This window comes from Martes martes, assembly GCF_963455335.1.
Source record: "Martes martes genome assembly, chromosome: 4".
In the NCBI taxonomy this organism is placed as follows: Eukaryota; Metazoa; Chordata; class Mammalia; order Carnivora; family Mustelidae; genus Martes; species Martes martes.
Window position 1 is genome coordinate 164,657,367 of NC_137891.1, and position 23,008 is coordinate 164,680,374.

Genomic DNA, 23,008 nt, shown 5'->3' on the forward strand with positions numbered 1-23,008 from the left:
TTGTAAGATGACAGACCCTAGAACAGGAGTGCTTTGGGGAGTGACGTAGTACATGATTGTGTAGAGAAGGAGACACTGATGGATGCAGGAAAGGCTGCCTGAAGAATGAAATCCTCAAGAAGATAGCCAGACTAGCACTGGACACTCACAGTCACCAGCATCCATACTGACACAAACAGACCCACCACCAACAGTCGTGGTAATACATCACATAGACCTACAGCTAGATGGACACTTTTACACACAGGCCCGCCGAGTCCAAGAGTACACATACACACCTGGGATCCACTTCTCTTAAACACACACACACACACATACACACACACACACAGAAATGACAGCCACACTGATGAAGCAGATAGATGCACTATCTGCAGCCCCCCCAACACACCCTGGTACCCACAGCCCCCTCCTATGATTTCTCCCTCAGAGGACCCTCCCCACTTGAGAGGCAAATCTAGACCTGGGCTGAAGAAAGACAGGGAGGTTTTATACCCAGTGAAAGGTTTTTATTAAATGAATGAAAAAGTAGTCGGAGAGCCAAAGAGGTACATTGATTATAGGGTCAAGAGAAACAACAGCAAATACAAAATCTTCATGAAAACCTCATGATCTCTGACATAATCTTTCTTCCCCAAGTCCCCCGGCCCTCCCCCAGCCCTTTGTGAGCAAACACACCCTCTCCATCTTGGTCCAGCTGGACATCTTGATGCGTAAGGCAGAAAACAATGAAACAAGAATCCTCAACTCAGGATAAATAAGTTGCATTCGACATTTTTAGACTTTCAAATTTAATTACAACATACATAAATAAATAGGACAGACAGCAAGAGGACTGTGACATGCAGCCTGGATTCAAGTTCTGCAATGTGTGCTTCATCTTTGCTCCTTGAGGGCTTCCCCTGCCCACTTCTCCCCAAGTGGGATGGTTCCAGAACCCACGGGGGCCTCTCGCCAGCACCCCTTTTCTGGGGGTCAGAGATGCTGGGGTGAGGGATGCCAGCTCCTCAACACGTCTGGTTTGTTAACAATTACCCCCCGGGCCATAAGTAAAAACATCAAGGCCTTGGCTTCTAGGAGAATCCATCGCTGCCCAGGCACCCTGACGCACGGGGCTCAGCCTCAAGACCAGGCTTCTCCATACCATTCCTGTCCAAGCACTTGCCAGCAATTAAGGGTCAGAAAACCGCACACACGCGGCAGAGCTCTGGGCCCTTCTCGACAAACGGCCACAGAGAAGCCACCTCCCCTTCTCCAACCTCTCACTCAGCGGTCTTGGGATGAATGTTCTCTTTCTGGCCTGACACAAGCTCTGCCTTTTAATCCTTTCAGGCCCACTCCCAGGAACTAAGGCCTCATTTCAGGCCTTGGGAACCTCTTTGGGATGAGGTAGCAGAGACAGTTACTTCCGGTGCTTGGCATCCTTCTCTGAAGCCTTGGTGTCACTGTGCCCACTGCCCGTACCGCTTAGAAACATCTTGTCCAGGCCCTTGAGTGACTCCAGCAAGTAGTTCTGGAAGGCAGTAAGGGCAGCACAGATGGCGGGCCCACCAAAGCCATGGGTGATGAGGCTAAAGTGTGTCAGGCAGCTCTGTACTCCAGGCTCCAGGATGAGTGCTGGGCGGCTGTTGCCCAACGGGGAGCGGTCCTGAGCCATCAAGTCTGCAAACTCCTTGCAGATCTGCCTGGTGAGGGAAGGAGGGTGGGAGTTAGAGGACAAGAGTCTGAAGGACCTATTGTGTGTGTGACAATGTTTATATATTTATGATTGCTCACCCTGTCAATAGTCTGCAAATGATGATCATACCCATTCTACAGAAAAGGAAGCTGATTCAGAGACACTGACTGACTTGCCCAATATCACACAGCTAGTGAACGGGCTTTGCCAATACCCTATAGTCTCTTCCTGTGGATGTCCTGACCACATTCAAAGTCCAGCTCTACTACCTTATCCAGGAAACTTGCCTCAATCCCCTCAGCCACTCCCATCCCAAACACCCAATTCTTCACAGAGCTTTGTCTTTGAAGTAATTAGGGAACAATGACCAGCTGAACCAATGCAGTGACCATGAAGTGAGGCCTAGAGGCTGTGCCAAGCACTAGCCACCTCATCTGAGTTCTCACAACAAATCTACACAGTCATCATCATCCTCATCACGTACGAAAGTTGGTTTCAGATCGGTTGGCTGGCCTGTCCAGGAGATGAAGCTGGGATCCGACTCTTGTTCCAGTTTGTGGCCATTACCCCTTTCTTTGCATCCTGCATGGGGCTCAGGCGGGAGGATGTACTCCTGTCTCACCTTTGCATCGCCATGGAACCCAGTCAGCATTTTACACATGACTGATCCGCAGGACGTCTTGAGGAGTTAGAGGACTCATGGGTGAGGGGAGCCCTGCCCTGGATATGTTTCTCCACAATGATAAGAACAGCCTCAAAGGTCCCATGAGACAGGGCCGTCCCTTGAGTTTGTGATTCCACTTCTGCCTCAGGAGCCTGAGAAAGTCCCAGAGGACGAGGGCGGAGGTGGGATCTGACTATATTAGGACTGTCTTAGATGGGGGACCAGATGGTGTTCTAAGCAGCAGACGTGAGGGCAGGGGACCGCGAGAAGGTCAGTCGCAATGGGTGGGGCTTGTGCCCACCAGATTGTGGGGCCCTCCAAGGAGTCTAGACTTCCTCTTCTTCCCTCTCTCTGTCTTTTCTTGCAATGGGACCCTTCTATAAACTAAATCTGAATGGAATACCAGTTCACTAAACAGGCCCTAAAGCACGCCCAGCGAACCTAGCTTGAAAATCAATGTGGCAGGTGGGGAGTCACTGAAGATTCTTGGGCAGGGGAGAAGGACATGTGCAGGAAGCCTGAGGGAACAGGGGAGCACTGGGATGAAGTCCAGGAGTGAGATTAGCAGGCCAGAGCTGAGGCGGCAGCGTGGGAGTGGCAGTGGGAGAGCCCCCAACAGGACTTGAAGGGGGTCAGTTGTGAAGTAAGGACAAGGGAGGGCCAACTTGTGGCTGGGTGAGCACTGGTGCCCTGATGGAAGTCGCCGGAACAGAAGGGCTGATGGTCAAGGCTGAGGCGAGGGGGCGGGGGGAGCAAGACCACCGTGGTGGGAATGGGGGTGGTGACGCCATGGGGCAGTGACTCCGGTTTTGCTGATGCACAGAACCCAGGTATGTTCGCATGTCCTCATGTGCCCCTTGGTGGGCCCCGCGTGGTGCCTCGCTGTGCCCACATGTGGTGCCACTCGTACATCACGTGTGCTCGTGAGTGGTGTCCACAGCGCCCCTGCCCGGTGTGTGCGTCCGCGCTGCCCCTCCGTGTGCCTGGTGCACGGTGCCCCAGAGCACCCCTGCGGGGCACCCTCACTCACTTGGCGGCCAGCAGCATGCTCTTGCGGCTATGAAGCTCCCCGGGGTCCGCGTGCTGGCGGCACAGGTACTCGGCGGCTGCCTTGGCTGGGAACTCAGTCTCACAGACATAGCCAAAGTCTCGGGCCAGGTGCACGGCCTCTCCTGGAGGGGAGGAGAGGCAGAGCTCTGGATACCTTTGAGTCTGGAGCCTGGCCTTGAACCTCCCTCCCCCTGGCTGGGTGTCATTCTACCTCACCCCCTTCTATAGATACCTTCCTCTGGTTTCCCTCCCAGCGCAGCCTCAGCCCCAAGCCCGCTGCCCTCCGTTGGGATCATAGGGGATGAGCTCTAAGCTCATGGGTGGCCGCTGAGCCCACCGTGTATCCCAGAGCCTGGGCTCGACATGAGCGAGCCCAGAGTCCCCAGCCTCCAGGGAAGATACTCTCACCCCCTCATCCCTTCACCCCACCCAAACACTGGCCACTGCTCTCCAACCCTCCACAAACCCCCACACACATGTGTGCGCGTGCCCAGACATATAAAGACTATACACATGTATCACATACACCCCTTCCTTATACATGACAGTGTTAGGACAGTCACACAGCCCCACTGGGTGACACAGGTCCCCGCATACTCACACTCACACCCACCCTCAGGCCTCACTCACCCTCCACCAGCGACGTCAGAAGTGTCACATTGGCCGCCTTGCGACGGCCAGCTGGCAGGTTGAGCCCAATCTTCTCCAGCCGTTCCCGCAGACAGCGGCCCCCATTCTTGGACTTGGCCCTTGACATGCACAGAGAGAGACAGACACACACTATGAAGACAAGAAAGAAGCCTATGGCTAAGTGGCCCCAACAGGTCCTTGCTGCCCCACCTGCCCCTGCTGAAGCTGGGGTCTGGCCCTGGGGATGCTCTGGGGCCTCTTTCAGCCTCATCCCAATCTCTTTCTAACCTCACTGACTTCATAGCCAAGGTGGGGTTGGGGGGCCTAGCACCCAGCTCCCAGAGCCGCTCAATTCCCTCTAATCCTCTCAACAGCAGCAAGGACAGCCTGGGTAGGGAAGGATAGGCCAGAATCTTGGGGTGCCTTAGCACTCCAGCTGAGCTATACACAGCTACCCAGGGACACAGAGCCTGACATGCAGAGATACACAGGGACACACACAGTCACCCAGGGACACACAAACAGGCACACAGACAAACACACACTGAGGGCGATAAGGACACACACACACACCACAATTGTCAGACACACACAGAGACACTCAGACTCAGGCTCCGAGGGACACACGGGTGCAGAAGCACAGGTCACACCGAGCCAGGATCCCAGGGACAGATGTACAGACACTCGCGGACTCACACGAGCTCCTCTGGGGTGTTCGAAGAGACCGGGAATAGAGACACGCTCACCCCTGCACAAATTCAGCCTGGACACGGAGCTGCAGACGTGTAAACACACATATGTCTATCCCTAGAAGTACACGCAGTCACACAGAGGAGGACACACTCTAGCCAATGCAACACAAGAAACTCACATTCATGGAGACATATATGCCTGACTGTCCCCTATACCACACACGCACTCGCACACTGTCCCCTATACCACACACGCACTCGCACACACACACACGCACACTCCCTCCTCAGACACATCAAGACTCCTAGCCCTGAAGTGCAAATACCCAACCAGGGCATTAGGACGTGCACAGAGAGAGACACACACCCAGTATGAAGACAAACCACAGACCTCAAAACACGCACACACCAGAGAGGCCTGTGCTCTGCAGGGAGTGGGCCTTGGGTCCTGGGGTCCCGTTCTTGGGGCAAAGGATGAAGATGGCCCCCTCCCTTCACCAGCCCCAGCCTGGTCCGTCCTGCCCAACACAGGTCAGTCCTCCATCCCCTCTCTGTGATCAGCCTTCTTTGTCCACCCCCACCCCCAAGCCCACACACCTGTGGGAGCTGCTGGAGACCGGGGCCTGCCCCCAGAACATGCACAATTCCCTAAGGAGACAACGATGGAGAGGAGGCTGTGGCCTGGCATGAGGCAGGCCCCTCTCTGCGCCCCAGCGAAGGTCTGAAATGACCACGGATTTGGGCAGGGAACTGTGTGGGCTGGCCGTCCTACCTGCGAAGGACACCGCCTAGCAGGGAAGCATTGAGGCACTCGGGAGGTGAGAGTCGCCGCTGGACCTCCCCCACGGTCACCTTGTACTTGGACGTTGAGCTGAGCAGCGAGAGCCGGCCTGGCACGGAGCAGAAGACCTCACTGGGGTTCGTGATGCCACCAACCAGGCTGTCTTTGGCCAGTGAGAGGGCCGAGAGGCTGCTGGCTTTGGAGGGGATGGGGACTGCAGAACGGAAGCAAGAGCAAGGGGGAGAGAGACGACACTGAGCCGGGGACCGCAGGACGCGGACGCTGGCCAGCTGTGGAGCGGGAGCATTGAGGAAGCGCTGACTGTGTCCTGGGCACCGGGCCACATGCTGGGCACGCAGCCACATCGAACCATCCCAGAGCCGCTCAGAGGGCAGTTCTACCGTCCCTGCTTTACAGAGGAAGAGACTGAGGCACACGGAGTTTATCGTGACTCACCCAAGTCCACTCAGCTAACGGGGTGGTGGAAACAACCCGGAGTCGTCTGGCTCCTGCACCTGGGTTCCCTTTTCTGAGTCAGGCTGGTGCGCTGTTAACCCAAACAGCTTCTGCGGAGTCCTGAAGTCTGGGCAAGCGCAATCCAAGGGAGAGCCCCAAATGCGGAGGCAGGAGCTCTGGGTCACTGCCACAGGGCCCAGCTAGGTCTGCACAAACGCAAGGAGTCCTCAGCTCCTCCTGCCTGCTTATGACCCCCATGTGCACCCCCCCAGATCAGTGAAGGCCTGGGGACTTTGGGATCCCACATCCTGGGTGCAGGAAGGTTATGGCCCCATTAGGACCCTGGCCCTGGCCCCCTGGCTGCCGAGACACTATGGGATGCTCAAGGAGACAGAAATAAAAAGATACACCCCCACCGGCCCCTGCCCCCAAATCTGTGCAGGACAGGGAAGGGACTCTGAGAAGTTAATTTTCTAAAACCCACTTGGATGGGCGCCTAGGTGGCTCAGTCAGTAAAGTATCCGACGCTTGATCTCAGCTCAGATCTTGATCTCAGGTTTGTGAGTTCAAGCCCCGTGTTGGACTCCACGCTGGTCATGGAGCCTACTTGAAAACAAACAAACAAACAAAACAACCCCACTTGGGGTTCTTTCTGTGGTCTAACCTCCATCCTCCTGCCTGGCCTCAAAGGGAGGAGAGAATAATCGAGGTACTTGCTTCCACCTGGGCTTCTCTTCCTACAAGGAAGTGAGAGCCTTGGGAGAGCAGGAGAGAAGGCAGTCCTCGTGTGTCTGTACCAGGAAGGACTAAGTGGGAAGCCGGAGACCAGCAGTAACCGGGCACTCACTGTGCTATGTACTTTACACAAATCATGTCGCTGAGTCCCCGGAACAACCCGGGAGGGGACTATGTTTACTATTTCCATTTTATAGATGGGGAGACTGAAGCCCAGAGAGGTGAAATAGTGTGCCTGAGATCACACAGCTGCTAGACTGAGAACCAGTAACAAGCCCTGGACCGCGGTCTCAAAGGCAGGAGCCCTCCAGCCATTCAGCCATTATTCACTGAGCCCTGTGTGCTGGGAATGCAGAGGTAAGCAAGACCTGCGGGTTTCCAGCCAGGCAGAGCCCCTCTGCTTTTCCTGGATTTCTCCGGATGTGCGGAATCCCACCCTCCATCAGGACACCCGGCCAGAAACCTCAGTGATGCCCTCCACGCTGCCCCCTCCCGCCACATCCCTTCTGTCACTGTGTCCTGCGGCTCTCCTTTCTCCATGGGCCCCAAATGATGCAGCTACTTCTCTACACGTGCACAGACACTCACCTCCCATCTGAAATTCAGGGCAGCTCTGTGCTGGTCTCCCTGCCCCTGCCCCAAAGGATCTTTCTGAAACACATCATTCTCCACACTGACACCCATCAGTGGCCATCACTGCCCCTCGAATCAGATCCCAGTGTCAGAGCTGGACAGGATGAGGTGGCCTATCCTTCAACGAGTGCCAACTGTACACCAAGTGTTTTACACAAACAGCTCTGTGAGGCAGATGCTGTTCTCCAACCCCATTTCAAGTTGGAGAAACTAAAGGTTCAGAGAGGTTCAGATGGATGGCACAGCAAGTAGGAAGTGGAAATGGGTCTTGAACTCTGATCACAGACTCCGAAGTTCACATCCTTAGTCATCCTAGCGCTGTCCATGGAATGCTCTCCTTTGCCCACTTTGTGTTCTGGATGCTGCCTACCCCTCTTGCCTGGTCCCCCATCTGTCCTTTAGGCTCTGATGAACAGAAATATACTATATTATATATATACTATGTACTATATATATACACATATATGTATATATATGTAACATATAGTACATAGTGTGTATATATATATAGTATATATACACACACACATTATATATATATATATGTACATAGAATATAAATTTAAATTAAAATTTTCTGGTAGCCCCATTTTAAAAAAGTAAAAAGAAATGTGAGGTTAATTTTAATATATTTTATTTACCCCAATGTGTCAAAAATACTATCGTGGAAACATGTCATCAATATTTTAAAGATTATTAATGAGCTATTTTACATTCTTCCCTTGTACTTAGTCTTCAAAATCCAATGCCTATTTTACATCTCCAGCCCATCTAAATTCGGACTTGCCACATTTCAGGTGCCCAGCAGCCACATGTGCCTGGTGGCTCCCACCGTGGACAGCACAGCTCTAGACCTCAAAGAGGGGTAACAAGGAAGCCTGTGGGGGACAGGTGCCGCCCTACGGGAAGCCACTGCTTGGCTGGGGGTTACCATGCAGGACACACCAACATTGCCAGAACTCCTGCGTTATTTGTTTGCTGATGAAACCAGGATGCTGGATTTCTCTGTGAACTCTGGATTTTTAAAACTTGGCAACCGATTCAAAAATTTAAAAAGCCAGCAAAGGCCACACGGGACCCAGTGAATGATGTGCCATGCCACCTGGGGTGGGGGATGCCAGCGCGCAAGCCTTTGGGCCCCACAGAAGGGCTCACTGTCTCCGTATTCCTGAGCAGGCCCCTCCTCCCCAAGCTGCAGTGTGGGCACCGGTGCAAAGCTTCCCGGCTGCTTCCCGACCCCACGACCCCAGCCCCTCTCACCCTCCAGCCCTGACCTCATCGCACTGAACCTTTACGACTGATTCCACAGTCTTCCCCATTAACGAGGAGTGGGCCTTGAGGGCAGGGACTCAGCGCATGTGGGCCTCGGTGCATGTGGGATAAATGAGTGAGACCTGAAATGGGCAGAAGAGTGATGGTCCACGGCCCGGACTAGGGGAGAGGGTGGGCATCGGGAGAACCTCGTCCCTGTCTTAGCGATGGGTAGTAAAACAGGCCTTCCTCCCTGGGTCCCCGTTCAGGCACCAGGGAGGGGCCAAGAGGTCACAGATGGGGCGAGCGGAAGAAGAGGAAAAGGGCAGAATGTGGAGGGAATGAACAGCACACATTCTACCCCAGGCAAGTCTCTGTCCCTAGAGCAGGACCAACGAGGGGGAGGCAAGTGAGGCACTCACCTTGGGGACAAAATCTAAGGAGGCACCAAAAACTCAGCAAGCAAGATAAACAGTATTTTAATGCAATATACATTTGAGGAGGGGAGGGACAGAGAGAGAGAGAACCTTAAGCAGACTCCATGCTCAGCGCAGAACCCTGCTCTGGGCTCAATCTCACGACCCTGAGATCACGACCTGAGCCAAAATCAAGAGTCGGATGCTTAACCGACTACACGACCGAGGTGCTCCTTTAATGCAGTATCTTGAAAAATAAAAATTAATGTAAAAAAGACCTGGTGACAAAAATCAATGTTTTAATTAGAAAGTCTCTGATCCTGCTCTCGGCTCCACCCTGCCTCACTGCCCGTTCCTTAGTCCCAGCCCCCTCCCAGAGTGAGGAGCAGAGACGTCCTAACTCAACAGACACACTTACACGAGACAGACAGACAATGGGAGCCATGCCCACCTCCTGCTCCTTGTCTCCCAGGCCTGTACATGGTTCCCTCTTCACCCGTGTCCCTCTCCCTGGAGGGCATTTCTTTGGGGTGATGGGACTATTCTATATTGTAGTGGTTACATGACCGTATGTTTATATTTGTCAAAATGTAAATAAATGCAGATGTAACATTACTTATACCTCAAGCTTGACTTAAAAAAACAATCTACAGGGGCACCTGGGTGGCTCAGTGGGTTAAAGCCTCTGCCTTCGGCTCGGGTCATGATCCCAGGGTCCTGGGATCGAGCCCCACATGGGCTCTTTGCTCAGCGGGGAGCCTGCTTCCCTCTCTTTCTCTGCCTGCCTCTCTGCCTACTTGTGATCTGTCTGTCAAATAAATAAATCTTAAAAAAAAAAAATCCCCGACTTAAAAAAAAAATCTACAAATTGATAAATTAAAACTAAAAAGAAGACTTTAAAAAAAGTTGGGGGGGTGCCTGGGTGGCTCAGTCAGTTAAGCATCTGTCTCTGGCTCAGGTCATGATCCAAGGGTCCTGGGATCGAGCCCCACATCAGGCTCCTTGCTCAGCAGGGGAGCCTGCTTCTCCTTCTCCCTCTGCCTACCACTCCTCCTGCTTGTGCACTCTCTCTGTCAAATAAATAAATAAAATCTTTTTTTTTAAATAAGTAAATAAAAAGAAGGGCAGAATGACCATTCTCCTTCCCATGACCCCTAGCCAGAGAAAGCAGTCAGAAGGAATAGAAAATTCTCTCCTCCAGCAGTCTCCTCCGTCCCAAACCAGGTGCTCCCTGAGGCCAGGCTCCCTATGAGGGGAGGGAGATCAAGGCTGCATGAGGCTGTTTGTGCACATGCAAACAGAGATCAATGTGAGCCACAAAAATGACCACACACACTGCGATGCCCGTCATGGACATAGCACTGTGACAGGGCCAGACTGTGCGTGTGTACACTTACTCACTGAACAAGGACTGAGCCCCAGCTATACACGCAGACAGAGTTTCTGCCCTCCTGAGTGTTGCAGGGATGTGGCCACATGCATACGGGTATCTGCAAGGGCTCCTGCTCCTGTCCATATAGTTAAACATGGAGTGTTTATGCAAATACAGGTGCTGCTAAGTGTAGGTGTATGACAGGTGGACGTTATGTCTGGATATGGAGGGACAGACTCTGCTGCTCCCCTCCTTACTCCCCCCCACCCCGCTTGTCCTTCCCCTTTTCCTCAGAGCCTCTTCCCTCAATGGCAAGAGCAATGGGACCCAAAGTTAGGGAAGTGGATGGCACAAGAAAGGGACAGTCATGGAGGCAGGAATTAAACTAGCACAGGCTGCAAAGCAGGGACACTGGTGTTTGTCTCCTACACCACAGTGATTCCTGGGGCTGAAGTGGTCTACTCATGGTGTCCCCACTGCCTCCTCCTTCCCCCCCAATATACAAGCAGAAGCCAAGACACTACAGATGCAGGAGCTCCTAGTTGTCCAACCTGTCAGACAAACCCACACACTTGTCTACACACTCCGTCCACAGGTGGTAGATACGGTCTGACCACAGAATCTGGGGAGAGTACAAAAGATTCTCCCAGAAAGCTGGCTACAATTTCAATTCTGTCTAGAAGAAAACATAGGAGAAAAAAAAAATCTCTGTGCTCTTGGGCTGGGGAAGGAGTTCCTGGATTCAACCCTAAAAGCATGATCCACAAAAGAAAATAATGATAAAGTGGACTTCGGGAAAATTAAACATCCTTGTACCTCAAAGGTACTACCAAAAAAGCTGAAAGACAAACCATCAACTTGAAGAAAACATTTGAAAATCACATGTCTGGGGCGCCTGGGTGGCTCAGCTGTTGAGCGTCTGCCTTTGGCTCAGGTCACGATCCCAGGGTCCTGGGATCGAGCCCTGCATCGGGCTCCCTGCTCTGTGGGAAGCCTGCTTCTCCCTCTCCCACTCCTCCTGCTTGTGCTCCCTCTCTCGCTATGTCTCTCTCTGTCAAATAAATAGATAAAATTAAAAAAAAAAAGAAAATCACATGTCTGATCAAGGAGGTGTGTCCAGAATATGTAAAGAATTCTTGTAATTCTATAATAAGATAAACAGCCCAACTGGAAAAAGGTCAAAATATGTGAATAGATAGCTCACTAAAAATGACAAATGGATGGGTAATAAGCATGTGAAAAAGTGCTCAACATCATTAGTTATTAGGGAAATGCAAATTAAAACATACTGAGGTACTACCACAAGGGCTATCCTAAAAAAGACAGACAACATTGGGGCGCCTGGGTGGCACAGTCGGTTAAGTGTCTGACTCTTGGTTTTGGCTTGGGTCATGATCTCATGGGTCCTGGGATGGAGCCCCAAGTGAGGCTCTGCGCTCAGTGGGGCATCTGATTCTCTCTCCCTCTCCCTCTGCCCCTCCCACTCGTGCTCCTTGGTTCCCTCTCTCTAAGATAAATAAATAAATCTTTAAAAAAATGATAAGACAATATCAAGTGTAGGTGAAGAACCCTCTCGTGCTGTTGCTAGTAGAAATGAAAAACAGAACAGCCCTGTTAGAAAACAGTATGCCAGTCTCTTAAGAAATTAAACACAAACTTACTATAAAATCCAGCAATTTCATCCCCTGGAATTGACCTAAGAGCCATGAGGACCCATGTCCACGCAAAGGCATGTATGTGAATGATCAGAGCAGCATTATTCACAGGAGCCAAAAAGTGGGCACAACCCAAGTGTCCGTCAGCTGATGAATAGATACACAAAATGTGTTTCAAGCGCACAGTGGAGGCCTACTCAGCAACACGAAGAAAGGGGGCTACTCACACCTGCTATGACACAGATGAACCTCGAAAACATTATGCTGAGTAAAAGGAGAGATGCACCTGTGGGCATCTTTATTTATTCCCTTGATATAACATGTCCGGATCATGCAAATATATAGAAAGAAAGCAGATCAGTGGTTGCCTAAGGCTTGGGGTGGGAATGAGAATTAACTACAAATAGGAATGGAGGAATTTTAGGGGATGATGGAAATGTCTTAAGACTAATTGTGGTAGGGGCACCTGAGTGGCTCAGTCTGTTAAGCGTCTGCCTTCAGCTCAGGTAATGATCCCAAGGTCCTGGGATCGAACCCCATGTCAGTCTCCCTACTCAGCTGTGAGCCTCCTTCTCCGTCTCCTCCTCCCCCTGCTTGTGTGCTCTCCCTCTGTCAAATAAATAAATGAAATCTTAAAAAAAAAAAAAAAAGACTGATTGTGGTAATGACTACACAACTCTATAAATTACTAAAAATCATTGACTCATACTCTTAAATGGGTGCTTTTTTAGGTCTGTACATTTTACTTCAATAAATTTGTTAAGAAATGCAAGTTACTTCCAGGGACTCTCATTCAGTACACGTGGAGTGGTGCCCACAAAATCTGGCATTTTCTACATAAGCACCTCCAAGGGATACTGATGCACGTGGTATTTTTAGCCCACACTTGGGGTACACTGGCCCAGAGCGGGGTAGGGGAGCAGCTGGAGGAAGGCAGACCTTCCCAGCCCACTTGAGCCTCTCTGTCGCCCTTCGTGGGGCCTGCTGGTGAAGTTTCCTTCCCACTAACTAACCTTCACTCTCCTGTCCTATGTGGCCCTCAGCTATCAGCCAAAGCCTATCTGCTTGAGCACTGGGTTTTCAGACTCTGGCGGGCAAGTAAGGCAGGAATGTAGAAGTGCTGGGTCAGATCCTCTCGTTATGTAAAACGTTGATTTTTGTTTCTTGTGGATTTTTGGCAGTACTTCTTATATTAAAGTATTGCATTAAGATACATTATTTATGGGGCACCTGTGTGGCTCAGTGGGTTAAAGCCTCTGCCTTTGGCTCAGGTCATGATCCCAGGGTCCTGGGATAGAGCCCTACATTGATTGGGCTCTCTGCTCTGCAGGGAGCCTGCTTCCTTCCCTCTCTCTGCCTGTCTCTCTGCCTACTTGTGATCTCTGTCAAATAAATAAATAAAATCTTAAAAAAAAAAAAAGATACATTATTTACCTGGGGTGCCTGGGTGGCTCAGTTGGTTGAGTGTCTGACTCTTGATTTCAGCTCAGGTCATGATTTCAGAGTACCGGGATAGCGCCCTGCGGGGGTGCTGTGCTCAGTCAGGAGTCCACTTGAGGATCCTCTCCCTTTCCCCTGCCCCTCCCCCCTGCTATAGGAACGTGCTCTCTCTCTCTCTCCCTCCCTCTCTAAAGTAAATAAATAAATCTTAAAAATATATACATATTATTTATCTAATCTTTGTCCCAGAGGGGAGTACTTCACTCACTCACCCACCGGAGGCCTGGCCCTCCCGAGATTCACTGGGAAGCCTAGACCCTCCCCATCTCCTTTTCTTTCCCTAAAGCCAAGCTGAGTGGCGGAGAGGGTGGCTATTTACTTCAGTCCTCGCCCTGGAGACCCTGAGATTGGACCACAGGGCCGCGCAAAGGGGATGTTCCCGCCCCCAGCTAGGCAACCACCCACTCTCCCGGAGAGGAGGAGTAATTGATTTCGGTTCTCATCCCTGAACCCCTTCCCTCCAGCTGTGGCTGCAGAACTTGAAACCCGGGCAGATTTTAACCTTTGTAACGTGGCTGGCTTTTCCACAGTGGAGGGCGTTTGCACATGCTGTGCCTAGGGCGGTGAAAATAGCTCCGCCCTTTCCACAACCTCTCTCCCCATGCGCTCAGACCTCAAAAACCATCACTCATTTATTCAACCAGCACGCATGGACCAGCTGCGGAGACCGTCCTAACCTCTCCTGTAGGAAGCCCCCAACCTCAGGCACTCAGCGCTCCTCCTCTGAGCTCTCACATGACCAGTACCGATCCCCCTCGCCACATTTCTCGGCTAGAAAATATTCCCATCCAGGTGTGTGTCCCCCACCAGTCCCGCTTGCTTTCTGTGCCCCGAGGGCAGGTTATGAAACTGGAGGTAACAAACGTGGGCAGAAAATGGAGGGTTCCCGGCCTCTCCTTGGGTCCGCCTCGGCTCCATCTGCCGCCTCCGGCCCCACACCTTGGCTGCAAGGGGCAGCCGACAGGGAAGTGTACGGCGGGCAGAGGCTTCGCTTCCACTCTCCCCAGGACAAGTGCCTGGAGTATGGAAAGTTTTACAAGCAAGGTCTGGACCCTCGAGAGCTCCCAGGCTTCCCTCTCCGGCGATACATCTGCGATGGGAAGACGGCTTCAGGGGTAGGGCCGAGGTGGCTGCGATTTCGCACCCAGGGCCTCGACTGCCCGGCCTCAACCTCAGCTGTCCCTCCCGCCAGGGCCTGGAGCTGCTGGAGGAATCGGATGCTTCGGCGAGCCCAAAATGACTTCCTATCATTCCAGGGTCCACGGGGGCCGATGGGTCCCCCACCGTCTCCGGCGGGCGCCAGAGGGCTTCAGGATGTTACAGGGGCTCTCGATGTCGTCCGAAGGGCCTGAGGCCGAATAAGGACGCTAATCCACGACCCGAGTCCCGCCGGGACGGCGTAAGTCCCAGGCGAAAACTGCCCGCTGCGCGCCGGGTTCCGGCCGGCCCACCTGCTTAGCCGCAGCGGCTCGGCGCCGTCGCTCGTCCATGCGGCCCCTTAGGCGAGGACCTTGGGGACCAGCTCTGCCTCGGCGTTTGCAAAGCTTGAAAGCGCCGGCACTGACCCTCTCTCCTCCCGAAGGCGCGGCGCGCGGGTGGAAGGCCGAGCTCGCGGCTAGCGAACCAGGCGCTTCCCTCCGCAGGAAGCCTCGGGCTTGCACCCCTGGCCCTCTGCCGCCGCGCTCCAGGTTATGACTCATCGTCCGGGGTGGCGCGTCCCGGTCGCCGCGCTCGATCTCGCGGCGCTCGGCCACCGACAGGCTGGCACCGCGGTACGGCCGGTGTGCGCGCCCGCGCCCGGGACGCCCAGCGCAGCGCCAGCGCCCACATCAGCCCCGCCGGGCGCCGCGGGCCGCACTCGCGACACCCCCGACTGCCCTCACTGTGGTCCTGGGACCGCTGCTGGGGATTCCCGCGCACAACTAGGTCCCAGAATTTATGACAGCTGATGTCCTTTGAGAGAAACCAAGTCAGGGCAATTCCAGCGCCTCCTCGCAGCCAGTTCCCAGTCCTGGCTCTGGCCTGGGGGTTGGAATTTAAGGTGCTCAGAGCCCCAGCTGACCCTCCTACTCTTCCCCAAGGCAGAGGTTCCCAAGCTCCTACCCCAAATGCGGTAGTCTGGCCTCCTCCAGGGAGTCAGTGAGCCTAGGCGTCCCGCAACCTGCCCCAGCTCCGCCAGCCTGGGCAGGAGTCGGGAACTGGGGGCGGGGACCATGATGGTATTTCCTGGTGGACCCAGCCCAGGGGCAGGCCTTTGCCAACAGCAGACAGAGCTCTGCTTTCCCACGGGGTCCAAAAAGTCCACTAAGCCAAGGCAGCAGAGACTACTCCAGGAAGCCAATTCTGGGCTTCCTCTCCACATCCACATCCCCAGGTGACACAGCCCAACACCTGGAGGCTCTCCTCCCCTAAGTTCTGGGAAGCTTGTCCCTTCATCTTACTCCCCACACATTCTAGGCTGTCCAACTAACTCTCAGGCCCTGGTAACCCAGCCCCACTCCTAGAAGTCCAGCCCCCAGCCACCCACCCCACCCCAGCCTCAGCCCCAGTCTCCCATGAGAACACGCAGAGTGCAAACAGGGCTTGAGTTCACTCTTCAAAAATGACTGGAGCCAAATCCTGCAGGAGCTGTGCCTGCCTCAGGCACCACAAGCTTGTGTGTGTCACCAAGTTCCTCCTGGGGCACCGGTCCCAAATCTAAGGAGCCCGCCCAAAGCTTGGACCCCTCTGCCTCTGCGTCTCTATCTCTCTCTTTCTCACCTTTTCCTGGCATGTCCAGAATCTGGTCCTCCAGCTGGAAAATCCAGTGGAGGGCAGGTCTCAAACCCCTGGCTCTTACTAGTGCAGAGACACAAACACCCTGCCAAAACACACAGGAACTGATCCTTGCATACTCAGAGATCCTCAGAACCAGAGAACAAATTCCAGGACACGACAAAGACCCTGACACACACACACACACACACACACGCATGCACACACTCACACAGACTCCCAAACACTCAGAAATATACACCAACATAGTGGACATGCATCGCACACTCAGCAACAGAAACACACTTACATGCCAAGAAATACCAGAAAGACACCTAGGAAAGGAACATACCAGACACATATGGACCCTGAACTCACATAGGACATCCAGGATCAGGCAGGTCCTGGCCCTCCTATACTCAGACTAACATACGATATCCACACACCAACTCCCGCAACCCTAAATGTGGAAAGAGGCTCCTGCAAGGATAGAAAATTCCCTGGGGGAAACTTGAGCCTTCCCCCCTGCCCCCTCCCCCCTGCCCCCCCCACCATTAATTGACCCCAAGGTCCTGGTGGGAAGGAAAGCTTGCCTGGTTAAGAAATGGTAAGGCACTGTAATGTGGAAATCATTTAAGGAAACCCATGGGAACTGCACCCCCTTTCCCACCTCTTAGGAAACAGGAAAGTAGTTTAACTCATTCTGCAAATTAATTCCAGATCTACAAGAACACCCTCCCCTTGGTAGGAAAAGTCCAAGCCACACAGAGGGTCTGCTGCAGAATGAGTCTGATGGGCTCAGCCCACCCCAGACGGCAGGCCCTAGGGCCAACCCACCAACCCACCCCTCTGCCCAAGCTCTGGCCAGGACCGCAGCCTCTGCTGTCCCTCTAATGGCTAGAAGACAGTGACACAGAGGAGGCAAGCTCCACAGGGAAGAAAACAGGTCTGTGCGAGGGGAGCCTGTACCCTCTCCCCCAGTTCTGCCCTGGCTGATGCATGCTGTTCCTTACCTTTCTTGATCACGGACTGGTCCAGAAGACTCATTCCTGTCTCATCCATGGCCTGAAAATAGGAAAGGCAGTGGTAAGGGGGCTTATGGACCTAGTCCCCTGTCACTTCCCAAGTCCCTGCTGTCCCTGGTCCTGGTCCTGTCTGCTCTGCCCAGTGCTCTCCACCTACCCTTGGGGCAGCCACAGGCAGGGCCAGGACTGCCTGGTGGCTGGAGCCCTGGATACCTCACCCTGCCCTGTGAAATAGCAATTTTGAACCTTAGAAAACTCCTCCGCCTCTCTCCGCTTCAGACGTAGGCTGCCCCAGCGGACTGGGTCTGGACCATGGATGCCCCACGTGGCCGAGCAGCGAGCTAAGGACGTGTTTGAGCCTCTGTCCATTGACTCCACCAGGGGTTGCCGCCCTCCAGGCACCGCGCACTGACTCAGTGCCAGGTCGCCTGAATGGACAGGCAGCATGTAACCCAGATTTGGGGCTCCTCCTCGGAGTCATGACTGAGAGGTGGCAGGGTGAGAGACGAGCCCGCCTTCGTCACCGTGCCTAAAGCCAGAGTCCTAAATCCCCGCGGCCGGTCCTGGCCCATCCCAGACCGTTCGGGCCTCACCTGCAGGTCGTCTAGGCCAGGCGGCGCCGCCAGCCCAGGGAGGCCGAGGGGAGCGTCGGCCAGGCCGTGCGCGCCGTCGGCCAGGCCGTGCAGGAGCCGGGGCACCGCCGCGGCGTAGTGGCGGCGCGGGTCGAGGCCCAGGGCGCGGGCGGGCGGCGCCAGCAGGCCGGGTGGCTCGTCGTGGGCGCGGGCGGCGGCGCGGGGCGCGGCCCAGGCGGCCTGTGGAGGCTGCGGCTGTGCCAGGGGCGCCAGGCCGCCGTACGGGTCCCCGGCCAGGTGGGGGAAAGCGGCAGCGGCGTCGGGCGCCTGGCCGTAGGGCAGTGGCGGCTGCGGGTAGGGCGGCGGGAAGTAGGGCGGCTGGAAATCGGCGGCGGCCGGCGTGTGGCAGAGCGGTGGCGCCGGCCCGTAGGCCGCCTGGGGCAGAGACGACAGGCGGGCCGCGCCAGCCGCTGCGCCCAGCCCGTCGGGGCGCTCCTGGGGAAGGAGAGTGGCGCGTTAGGCGACCCGCTGTTAGCTGAACGACACCGGCCCGAGAGGACTGTCCTCAGCTCGCGGGGATCCGGCTGCCGTCCTGCCCGGGCGTCGCGGGGCCTGAGGTCTAGCTCGGAGGGGCCCGCGGGCGCGGGAGCCTCGAGCTAGGACAGCGGTCTCCCGCGCGCACCCGCCCGGTTCGCAGCTGGCGGAGTCCCTGCGGCCCCCTCCTGCCGAGATTTCGTTGGAGGTGGAGGTTCGGCAGGTCCGGGCGCTCGAGTTCCCCGATCCCGCGCCCCGAGACTACTCACCATGGCGGAATAAGTGTGCACCAGCATGGGGCGGGTGGCGCGGGGCGCGAGGCGTGGCGGCGGCGGAGCCCTCGCCCGACGGCGAGCGCCGCGGGAAGAGGCGCGGGGAGCCTGTACAGCACGCGGGTGCCCTTTGGGGCGGCGGGGTGCAGCCCGGCCCCGCAGCCCGGCGGGCGTCGGGTCCTCAGCTGTAGGCGCCCCGGGGCATGTCCATGGGGGCGGGACGTGGGCCGGACGGGCGCAGATCGCACTTGGAAAAGTCGGTCAACGGGTGCCCAGCGCCCGCCCTCCTTCCTCTGAGCGCAGCCCGCTCCATGCACTCCAGTTATAGTGGCGGGGGCGCGCTGGGCCTCCGGGGCGCGCATTAAAGAGACACGCTGTGGCCGCTTTCTCCCTTCTCCCCAGCGACAGTTCAAGGGGAGGCGTGGCATTGGCGCGACCCCGTGGGGTGGGTAGCGGGGCGTGAATCCAACCCCCACTGGTCTGAGCCGCCTTCTGGGCTCAAAGCTCCAGCTGCGGTGAAACAGAGAAGGATTGGAGGCTAGGATGTGGGGATGGTGGTTTTGAATCTCAGGTCTACCGCCTTTATTTGCCTTTGAGCAAGGCACAACTCTTTCTCATCCTCAGCTTCCTAGTCTGTAAAATGGGTATCAGTCCTTTCACTGACCCCCTCACAGGACTGTGGATGGGGCCATCGTCAATGTAGAAGGAGTTCGTGAGCTGCAGACCCAAGCCCACTGGCTCATGTTCACACGTGTGTCAGCGTGTGATGTGTGTACATGCCATACACACATAGAGGACCATCACAGTCTTTCTGAATGTTTCTGGATCAAAGACCCTCTAAAGGTGCCCACTTCACTCAGCCTTCTCCGAGGGCTGATAACTCCCAGTGCCAAGCTCGGGTCTGAGGAAGCTGGACACACCAACAGAGAGGGTTGTCCAGTTGGGGGTTGGGCAAGGGTTCCACCAGAAAAGGGCTCCAGATGTTTCTGAAGCCAGGAGAGCCTGGGATGACTGAGTGGAGGTCTGTCTGTCTGTCTCTCTCTCTCACACACACACAAACACACACACACACACCCCCCAGAGACTGTTGGGTGAAGATATATGTAAGTGCCCCACGTGGATGGTGTGCAGTCGGCACCCTGACATGTGCAGGCTGTGTGTTTGTGGGTTACCATGGCAGGCTTGGCTGTCTCCCAAGGACATTCCCGTCCCTTCAGTCACTCCACCTTTCTCTCAAAACCCAACCCTCTCCTCTTCTGCCCCCCGCCCCAGAAGCAGGATCAAGGATTAAAGAAAGGGAATGAGAGGAATACTAAGAAGAATAGGAATTTAAAAAGCAGAAGGAAGATGTTTAAAAAAAAAAAGGCGAGAAGATGCTCAGACAAAAAAACATAGAATTCTGAAATAATCACAGCAAGTACTTATTACAGAGTGTGTGGTGTTCTGTGTTAAGTACCTGGTGAGTACTGGGTTGCTTCACCGTCATGCTCTCTGGTGAGGAAGATGTGGCAGGGGGAGATAGGTGAATGGATTTGGCCAACGTCGTCGTCGTGGAGCAGCCAGCAGCCAGAGAAGTGGCAGAACCAGGGTGGTCTGCCTCCCGCGTCTCTCCCGTGCTGTACCGCCTACCCCTCAGGTGCCTACAGATGTAGTTCTCACTCTGACAAACCTGTGCCCCTGGGCGAGTCCCTCCACGCCTCTGACCTCAGTTCCTGCAACTTCAACAACAGTGGCAACAAAGCAGGGTGGCTCAGAGAGGACTGGATGTTTTCTGAGGCCCCTTTCTGGTGAAGCGGATGATGAGAAAAGAAAGATGGAGACGCAGAGGTAGATTAAGAAGAGAGGGGGATTGACCCGTGGAATGTATGTGGAGGGGACTTGAGTGGGGTATCCCAGAGGCACGTGGCAGGGGCAGAACTCAGGTCTGAGTCACCTCAGTCTGGGGGACCATGGGGAAGGGAGGAGGCTGGAAGCAGCAACATCACTAAGAAATTTCTGGAGGCTGGAACCACTAGCTAGGGTGGGGAAAGAAGCAGAGCTGGGCAGAGCTGCCGCCTCTGTGCCCAGGACAGGCCAGAGGTCCGGAGTGTGTTTGTGTGTGTCTGGATATGCGGATGTGTGATGACGAGACCCCTTCTCCTCCATTCTCAAATTCAGAAGTGACGCTCTAGGACAGGTGTATGTGGGTTAGTACATGGCACGCAGGTTGGTGGACCCTTTGGGGGAAGTCCAGGAGTGGCAAGGCCAGCACTGCCCGTGCCCAGCTCTGGGGATCCCTTTCTCTCTCCAGCAGGATTCTGGCTGGGGAAGGCGAGAATGACAGGACAGGCTGCCTGTCCAGTGGCTTTTGTGGATTTTCTCACTCTACCCTGCTGCAGCTTGAGACACTCCCTTCTTGCCTGGTTCTCCTTTCTACCCTGACTCTCCTCAGCATACTTTTCTAGCTCATCGTTCAGCCACATCCTTCATGTTGGTTATTCTTCCTCAGGGTTGAAGCTTCAGCCTTTTCTTCCTGTCTGCACTCTTCACGAGTAAGTGAGTTCATTCCTTAAGACTTTAGTGACTGCTAGTCAGCTGTTATCGCTCAACTTTGTTGTATCCAGTCTGCGTCCCTCCCTAAATATTCAGACCCACAGATGCAATTGCCAGGGAGGTTTTTCCTTCAGGCATCTCGTTGCAGCCATCTGAAACTTTCCAAGTCCACAAGTGAACTCGACATCCCCTCCAACCCCGCCACCCACCCCAACCTGCTTCTTCTCTGGGCTCCGTACATGGTACCCCCGTCCCTCAAATGGAAAACAGAGTCATGCCAGACTCTGGCCTTCCCTTCACCTTTGTAAACCAGTTGTCATGGAGTGTTGTCATTTCTAACCCTTACACATCTCTCCCCACCCCGTCAGCCCTTTAGGGTCCCATAGTCTTTCTCACAGACCATTGGTTCTTGAAGTGTGTTTCCTGGGCCAGTATCACCTACAGACTCCACAACCTTGTTACAAGTGCCACTCCTTGGACCTCACCCCGGAGGACGCTGAATGTGGGGACTGGAAGTCTGTTTCAATACTCATCAGATGACTCAGAAGCTCAGTGAGGTTTGAAAACTACTGTCTAGACCATGACAACAACCCCCTAGCTGGTCTCCTGCCTTCATTCAGTACCCTGATGACGCACTTCCCATTCTACTTAGCGGTAAGAGGGAGGGAACCCTGTAACCTTCCTGCTGAAAACTCTCCGGAGGCTCCTCATGGCCCATCTTCAGGAAAAAAAGTGTCAGCACTCTAACCAGCATTCCAGCTGCAACTGGTTCTTCCTTTCTGCCTCGCGAAGTATTCCGTAAGAAGATGCAAGGAGAGACAGAGAATGTGTCCTGCACTGGCTTGGGAGCATGGCAGGTGCTCAGTGGAAACTTATTAAAAAAATGATGAATGCATGAGTTTGTGAATTCCTCAGCTGACTGAGGGGTCTTTTTGGGAAGCTTCCATGTGAGCATGACCCCGGGTAGGTAGACAGAGAAACCATGTATACTCTGAGGAGATCATCTGATAAATGTTTTTCCTTGTGGCTACTGGGGAGATGGGTGTTCATGATCTGCGACTGCTTTGAGGGCTTCTAAAACCTACAGGGTCTTATGGCCACAGACTCTGTTGCTCTTCTCTTTCAGGGCCAAGGGACCCCTCACTTTCTGAGGCATGGAGGTGGGCATTGCTGCTTACCCTCTCTCTGGGACAGGCGTGCACACGTGGAGGCCTGGGATGCGCACGGGGCTACACATGCAGACTTTCCTGGGCACGTGGGGCATATGACATACCTAGAGACACTCTTGGGAAACATACATGCACATGTGAACACAGGACATGTATTGACCCATAGGTCCTCACGTTTAGACATCCTAGATTCCCGTTTGGCATTCTTTGCATATTGCTTTTCTCCCGGTCTCGAAATTTTCCCTCTATTTTCAAAAAGCAAGCTTGCATTTGGATTCGATGTTAAGAAAAAACTCAGGCCTGCCTCCTTTATTGACACAGCCACCCTCCTCCCCGCCTTTGGCAATCTGCTCTGGGCCTGGTTGGGTGTTTGCGGAGTGGGGGAGCATCTGGCACAAGGAGATGCTGAGGTGCCACCTGGTGGTTCTATCTCACAACTGCAGCTCAGGTCGCCCTTTCTCGCACCTCAATTACCAAACGCAAGCTTGGTCTTGTTACAAAGTTAGCCTAGCCCCTCTCCCCATTCAGGAGCCCAGAACTCTCTGACCATCCCTCACTCAAGTACAGAGCTCAGTCTGCCTTCTGTTATAAGCCTTTCTGCAGGGTTTGGCTCCTCCATCTCAGGAGGGAGAGTATT

The 23,008-nt window shown here is 54.4% G+C and overlaps 1 protein-coding gene across 1 annotated transcript; it reads right to left on the reverse strand.

Moving 5' to 3' along the window:
• Window positions 1–1,402: 1,402 nt before the first annotated feature.
• On the reverse strand, window positions 1,403–18,694 carry TFAP2E (transcription factor AP-2 epsilon; the record flags this gene model as incomplete). Its single annotated transcript, XM_080801386.1, has 7 exons — window positions 1,403–1,685; window positions 3,373–3,514; window positions 4,023–4,141; window positions 5,487–5,709; window positions 17,281–17,332; window positions 17,886–18,359; window positions 18,668–18,694. The coding sequence occupies 7 exons, from the start codon at window positions 18,692–18,694 to the stop codon at window positions 1,403–1,405; spliced, it is 1,320 nt and encodes a 439-aa protein (XP_080657512.1).
• Window positions 18,695–23,008: the final 4,314 nt, after the last annotated feature.